An 8,200-nucleotide genomic window follows, 5' to 3' on the forward strand; every position below is an offset into this window, starting at 1 on the left:
TAGCACACAGGTGAGACATTATCAAAAAGGGATGTCAATTGCCTCGAGAACCTGTGACCTATGACCTTCATGGCAAAAATAAGGAATTTTATTAAAAACGCCAGTTGACTCATTCACTAACAATTGTTGTATGTATTCACCCACTGGAGACCCTTACACTCTTTTCTACGAGCACGCGCAAGCAAAACGGCAAAGCATTGCCAGAGGTGATTTGTTGTTTGGATATTGATTCTGCTAACTAAAGTTGGAAGTATGGCATTCTTTGTGGTTGCACGTGTACGACATATTTGCATGGGTGAAAAAAAAGATGCAAACTTTTTTTTTAACAATTATCAAGTGATATCAAGTTTCGAGCCAGGAAAGGCAGCGAGAAGATATACGGCTTGAATTACACAGTTGAAAAAACAACAACAACATATTTTGTAAAATGTTCGTTGTACAAAGTTAAACAACAACTATTATTAAACCATTATTTAGGTCGGGCCGAGTTCTTTCTGGTCTATGGTTCGAGGATTGCCATATAACAGAAATATGATTTTTTTTAAGTTCGACATGTACTCCATTTTGAAGTCCATAAGCTATTCCTCTAATTATGTATGTATCGCTAATTTCCTCCTACTACTATGACATTGTATCGCCTTTAGGTCTATTCCGTCAATTACGGACGGCCACCGTGTACGGGTATTCTTAAGGTCTAAAATAGTATAAGTATCTTCCATGGCCGGGAGTGTAAGATAGGTTCATTCCGACCCGAGCGTGGGGTGCCGCAAAACACCATGCACGAGGGTCGGGAAGAACCTGTCTTACGCGAGCGGCTATGGTAAATGCATTTTCTCCCACCTCAGTTAAACAAAATAAAGTAAAAATGAACTTTTGCTGGAACTCTTTTGTGCTTAGTAAAAATAATTGCGTATGGATATGCGATAATTCGTGGTTGTCATGAATATGCGCGCAGTGATCCGTATTATGTTAATAGTCAAATCGTCTTTAAATAGTTCTAAGGAGAGTGAAGCATTATTTCTTGAAAGGTGCGTGAACACTGTTTTATGGTGACATTTGAAGCGAGTATTAATTAATTAGCGTTATAAATATTGCCACAAAACAAGGTTTCCATGATGCTACAGACGACAGTTATCAAGGGAGGTAATTTCAATGTGGTGACCATTAAAAGGGAGTTCAATACGGGCATTTTATATTCGCCCGTGGGCAACATAAACATTTCTAGCACGGTTAAATTATTGGATCTACTCATCTGAGGTGGGAGAAAATTAATTGTTTCAATCTACCCGACCAACCCTATTTTTATCTTCCGACCCTACACTTTTTCGAGTTATGACCAGTGTATGATTTTTTTTAGTCATTTCCTCAATACAAGTTGTTTTTTCCTAAATATGTTAAAATTTGACCGATTTATATTTTAAACCCTCTACAATAGTAATATACCCTATTATAGGTTTGGTACAGAATCCCAGTTCTCGAAAAAAATACGAAGATTTCAGGTTTTGTAAAAAAAGCTTGACCAATATGGTCCATTTCAGTTTGCATTTTGTGCGGGCCAATGACAATCGAGATATTTGAAATTTTCTGTCCATCAATTTTTACGTAAATCGATTCTGACGAATGCATCATCAAAAAAGAGCGTGTTACCTCCCGTAGAGCGCCAAAATTGAACTCAAATTTCTACATAAAGACTTTTTAGTAAAATGGCGAAATAATATCAGTATTCAGCCGAAATACGCCAGCTTTATTTTTCTCTAGTTGGTCAAAATTTAACTCGAACATATACATAAAGTCTTTAAAGAATAATGGCAAAGAAATATTAATATTGTTGAGGATGCACCATTGACACGTTGCAACCTTATGAACTTTGAACGCATTGTATGCACCTTTAACGCGCTGAATGAACCCTTAACGCGATGTATGCACCTTTTACGCGGTATATTCACCCTTTACGTGATGAATGCACCATTTAGGCGATAGATACACCCTGCACGCGGTGTACGCACCTTAAACGCATTGTTTACACCCTTTACGCGGTGTATGCACCCTTTACGAAGTATATGCACCTTTTACGCGGTATATGCACCCTTTACTTGATGAATGCACCATTTAAGCGAAATATGCACCTTTTACGCAATGTATGCACCTTTAACGCAGTGTATGCACCTTTGCGCCGTGTACGCACCCTTTACACGGTATATGCACCCTCTACACGGTTTATGCACACTTTACGCCGTGTACGCACCTTTTACACGGTATATGCACCCTTTATGCGGTATATGCACACTTAACGCTGTGTATGCACTTTTACTTCGTGTACGCTCCTTTTACATGGTATATGCACCTTTTAGGCGGTATATGCACACATTACGCGGTATATGCACACTTTACGCGGTTTCTGCACTTTTACGCCGTGTACACACCCTTTAAAGCTGCACTCTCACAGAGATACCGTTTTTACAACTTTTTCTATTTTTTGTCTTGGAAAGAGCAAATTTTTGCGCAGATATCTGCAAACCAACGATATAAGATTGCCGACAAAAAATCAGATCGTAGATTTTCATATTTCCGTTCGAAAATTAATGTTTTATGGCTTAAACCGTTACTAACGGTTTAGGAAAAATGCATCAAACATCAATTTTTTAACTTAAATATAAAAATCTGCGATCTAATTTTTTGTCCGCAGTCTTATATAACTGGTTCCCATGGATTTTCGCAAAAAATTGGCTCGTTCCAAGCCAAAAAATTTTTTGTCAAAACTCTGTGAGAGTGCAGCTTTAACGCCATATATGTGCCCGTATGCAAACAGTAGTATACGTCAGTTCGTAAACACTAACATCCATTAAATTTATTATCACATTGAAGTTTGCTGACATAAAAGATAAGTTTTATATTTCATCTTTGAATTTTTATTGATGTTCATAGCCTGTGACAAGAACAATATAGAGTTGACCAACACAATACAATAACAAACTGGGATGTCGAATACACTGATATGGATATAACAAGAAAGTACAAAATGTTTTTGAACAAAAAAAAGTATAAGACAACATTTAAAACTCATCATCGATCAAAAGCATATAGATATATTATTATTAATTATTGGGTTTAAATACAGTCGAACCCCGTTGGCTCGAACTCGCTTGGCTCGAATTCCTCGTTGGCTCGAATTGAATGTTACGGACCGATCTCTTTACACGTAACGGTCAGTTTTCCCGCTTGGCTCGAATTTTCCGAAGCTCGAGGTATTTTCGGCGTCCCAAGGAGTTCGAGCCATCGGGGTTCGACTGTAATATTATTATTATTTATGATAATCGTACTTGACTTAAATAATCAAAACAAATCTGTCTAAATAAATAAATAGCTACATGGCCACCAAATTACCAAATTAAAAAGCGCCAAATTATCGCTGATATATCTTTATTCTGCACCTTTTATCTGTTATAATTATAGTTTTGTAGATAATGTGTACCATTTAAAAAGTTTAAAGTTTCAGGTAGAAATTTCGCTTTCGCTTTTCGTCATTTTGGTTATTTCGGGCTAGCCCGGTAGAAATTCAAAATATAAACAATAAAATTATTTATATAAACAAATCAATAACAATAAGACGTCGTAGAATTGGGAAAGGTAAAAATTACAAAACTTGTTTCATTCACTATATATTAGTACAAGATGTATGTATAGATGCATAGTTATCATACAGTATTACTAGATGTTTTTTTATAGTTATCCTTCTTATCTGATATAGTTGTTTGTTGTATATAATGCATGTAAACTTTTGTTCTATATATTCCTTTGTATTATGTTCTGTTTATAATATGTCATGTCTCTTCATATCGGAGGAAATAACAAATCTCTCTCTCTCTCTCTCTCTCTCTCTCTCTCTCATGTAATACGGACTTCTTTTAGGGCCACTGCGATCCCTTCAAAAAATTCCAAAAAGAAAAAAAAACACGAGATATTTGTATGCTAAAATTTCGCATCTATTTTTAAATAAGTACAGTAGATTATATAGTAAAACATCGTCAATAAAAAAGGTGCGCTAAAGCAACAGTAAATATAGCGTTGTTTATGTTTTCTGACCAGACAGGCTTATCAAAAAAGATAAATCAAATTAAATGTCAAATCTTGCATTCTCTTATCAAATTTCAAATGAAAACAACAACAATAGTTTAACTATATAAAGAACTTTACAAATTATAAAAATTTCAATATTTTGACCAAAAAAATATTGCGTTTTTTTTATATTTTTTATAAGGCCCAGAGCGGGAGAGCGATGGCCCAAAGGGGAGTACGTTATGTAACAGGTGTTGTTGTATTTGTCACAGACACAAGAACGTGTGATGTAGAGTTAGATTTGTGGCTGTTTATCACGTAATGAGATATAATACAACAGCTGATCATGATTACACGACAAAATTTTCACATACAAGCAAAGCTAAATATCCTCTAGGGTTATAATATGGAAAAAATGGAATCTAAACATTTTACAAAAAAAAATCAACACCTTGTTCAAACATGAATAGACTCGTTATAAACGCGAATAATACGCATATGCTGCTTTCATTGCAAATGATATTCAAAACTACACCAGTCATTACAAACACAACAAAATTACCGGTAAGTCTCTCCAAGCAAAAGCAGATATCCGTCACAACATAAACACATTCGGCTAAAGTCGCATTACAAGCACATTTTCGGTAACTTCATATGATGTTTTTTTATAAATAGAACTAAAACGGACATTGTCGAGAAGTTGCGATTTTGCTGTTGAAGTCTGTCCTGACCCTACCGAAAAAAGGGCCAAATATTATCTCGATAACTTACGTTTTGGTTCTAATTTCTTTTTTAAAAAAGCCGAGCGTTGTTTGACCTCAGATAAACAGCCAAATATCAGGCTCTGTCTCACAGATTGGCACCAAAAATAGTTTTTATTGTAACGAATCTCAGGACAATTATCTAATAGAATGTGTTTACGCTTTGATGTCAAAATTGTAAAAAAAGTACCAAAATATTAAAAAAAATGTGTCGGAGCCCGGGTTCGAACCCGCGTCGCCAAAATTGAAGTCTGGGGACTTCCCTACTGAGCTTTTAAGGCTTAAACAGTAAGGGTGACATAATTAAGATATAAACCTACCTCGGTAATATCACGTGATAACACCGACTAGCCAATCACGCATAAGGCATGAATTCTACCCGGTAGACATACCCAGTAACTTTTTAATGGAAAAATACGAAATAACTGCTAAACTTAAATAAATTGTAAACTATGTGGTACTTCAATAATTAGGTTTCAATACATTGAACACATCGATGCCAAGTTTATGTCATTTTTCGACAATTTTTTTTTCGCTATTTTTTCATCTGTGAGATGTGTGTGTACTGTACCCTTTAAGGTAGTACAGTTGAACCCCGTTGGCTCGAACTTACTTGCCTCGATGTCCTTGTTGACTCGAACTGGATGTAAAGGACCAAGTTATTTCTACTGAAGGTAGGCATTCCCGACTGGCTCGAAGTTCCCCAGGTTCGAGGTGTTTTCGCCGGTCCCTAGGAGTTCGAGCCAACAGGGTTCGACTATGTTATCATATTTGCTTATAATCGCCCCGCAACTTGCCGAAAATCAACGTGAGTTTTTCCTGTACTATCGACGACTGTTGCATTTCAGCGCTTCTTTCACCCTGCTCCGGAAGGCGGAACTCAGCCATATGAAAAACAGAGGATTAGTAGCGCAGTTCACGATGTACGATATCAGAAGCGTGTGACGCAGGATTAAGGTACTCTCCGACCAAGATTGCGCATGCTCCAATATCATCGCCACAAACGTCAACATCCACGACGTAACGTAAACGACCGTTATAAGAAACATTGCGAACGTGGTACGCGTCAGCCGTCGATTTGTCATTGATAGTGTTTGTTTTGTCCTAGGCGGTTGCTGGTTTTGATGACCTACTGTATTCTGCAGTCCTAAAACACGTGTGTGTGGCGGATCCGCTAACGTCCTAGGGGCTGGTGTTATGGTACTTAGTTGGCCACCTTCATCTTGATTGCCGGTTGCTCCATTGATTTCTATACCTTGACAATTATCTCCCAATGGTTGTTCGTGTTGACTTATGGGCATGGCGTTATGGCCCTCACGGGGTGTGACAACTTTATCACTTAAGATGCGTTTAGACGCATTATATGAGACTGCTAGTTCAGGTCGAGGTCGCCTCCGTTTTCGTAATTGCTTAGCTACAAGAAAATAGGAAACTGATGTTATTCCAAACAGCCCAGCGGTTGTCAACACCAGTATAGAATCAAATACATAGCATAACGCACCGGTTCGTTTACATAACATTCCGTCAGTGTTAAGTTCCCTCGTGAAAGCGGTAGGTAAACACCCGATTAAGAAAACGATTGACATTAGAAGGCATGTCCGCCGCGCTGTGGTCGCACTGAACACGCGTGAATGCGGCCTGCAAATCTTAAAGTAGCGGTCCAGCGCCGTGGTGGACAGGAGGACTGTAGTGGCTATGCTGACCGTGTATCGGACGTACGTATACACCTTACAAATGGGGTCACTGGCGATCATTTGCCAGAGAGGCACATGCAGGAACGCCACTATCAGCGGGATCAACGTCATTCCCGTGAGTAGATCAAAAGCCGCCATGGTCACCACGAAATAGTCTGTACTTGAGTGATGTGCCTGCCGCCACTGGATGATCAGGACGAGAGAGTTACCGGAAATACACAGAAGGAACACCATCACCAGAACGACCGTGGTCGCCATCGACACCCAGGGTGGAACAACTGAACTTTCCGACAGGAACTGATCGTCAATTGAATTGTCCATCATGGTTTCTTATATAATATTAATGCATTCCCGCGTGTACGTGTGTGCATGCGTGCGTGCGTACTTGCGTGTATGCGCGCGTGTGCATGTTAAACCTAGATGCCACTTTTGTCTTTGTTTTCTGTCACTTTTCCATTGAATTTATATAATTGTATAAACGTTGCTTCATTAGACATCAATAGTTTGAAATAATTAAATAGTCACTTTTATAATTAATGTATCCGTCCGCTCAGAATTAGGTATATTGCACGACCATTCCTTACAACGCATTGCAGGTAATCGCACTGACTGAAATCATCATATTTGGTTCCTTTCTGTTGCGTTCTCTGTATCATATTGTTAGTATTCTTGTCTCCGACTGGAGACTATTCTTTAGTGATCTTTATATAGGTTTGCTGGTCGTATTTATAAGTTCGCGTGTTTACAACCGGTAACTGAAGATGTTTGCCTCGAAAAAATGACTTACTGAGCAAAATTGAAAATGCCAGACATGCGGTCTGGTCTGTTTATCTTAGTCACATCACGTCAAAGGGTGTAAATTAAACTTTCAAAACCGTTAGTCATTATTATGACTAGAATTGCTCTTTGGTCGCTATTTTTATATAGTCATGGCGTCATCACTTACTAAAAAACTTACATACGATTCACACGAAAAGTTGAAACTTCATGGTAAAACAGGTGTTTTACTTTCTTTTTTGGAAAGATGTTCACTGAATTCCTATACTGACATGTTTTCATAAATAAAAGGTGTTCTTATCTTTGAGAAATATTTAAAGCTTCACTCCCACAGATTTACCGTTTTGACAACTTTCTTTTATTTTTTTGTCTTGGAATGAGCAAATTTGTACGTAAATATCTGCAATCCAGATCGCAGATTTTCATATTTCCGTTCGAAAATTAATGTTTAATGGCTAAAAGCGTTACTAACGGGTTAGGTAAAATACATAAAACATCATAGTACGTTTTTGTACTTAAATATAAGTCTGCGATCTAATATTTCGTCAGCTGTCTTATATCACTGGTTTTCATGCATTTTAGCATAAATTGGCTCGTTCCAAGATACAAATTGTCAAAACGTTCATTCTGTGAGAGTGCAGCTTTAAACGCAACCATCCATTTTCAAAAATACCCAAAGGACATTTTGCCATTGTGTCGAGACGAAAATGCTGAATTGACGTGGTCAAATTTTGCTTTACAAAGGATTAAATTTCACTAACACAAGGACGGTGGCATTTAAAAATACAAACAAAATAGATAATATTCCACGAAATTGTTAAGGATTGTCAGTATGTGCTTACAAAAATATAAATTGTTTGATGCCTCACACTCACGCTAGCATTTATTTTAAATAACGACTTACTAACAACC

General features: G+C 37.5%; 1 protein-coding gene across 1 annotated transcript; it reads right to left on the minus strand.

Moving 5' to 3' along the window:
- Positions 1-5,641: 5,641 nt before the first annotated feature.
- LOC128208523 (5-hydroxytryptamine receptor 2B-like) lies at positions 5,642-6,835 on the minus strand. Its single transcript, XM_052912083.1, has one exon. It carries the CDS (start codon positions 6,833-6,835, stop codon positions 5,642-5,644), a length of 1,194 nt encoding a protein of 397 aa, XP_052768043.1.
- Between the last annotated feature and the right edge of the window lie 1,365 nt (positions 6,836-8,200).

Source organism: Mya arenaria, chromosome 11, assembly GCF_026914265.1.
Source record: "Mya arenaria isolate MELC-2E11 chromosome 11, ASM2691426v1".
Taxonomy (NCBI): domain Eukaryota; kingdom Metazoa; phylum Mollusca; class Bivalvia; order Myida; family Myidae; genus Mya; species Mya arenaria.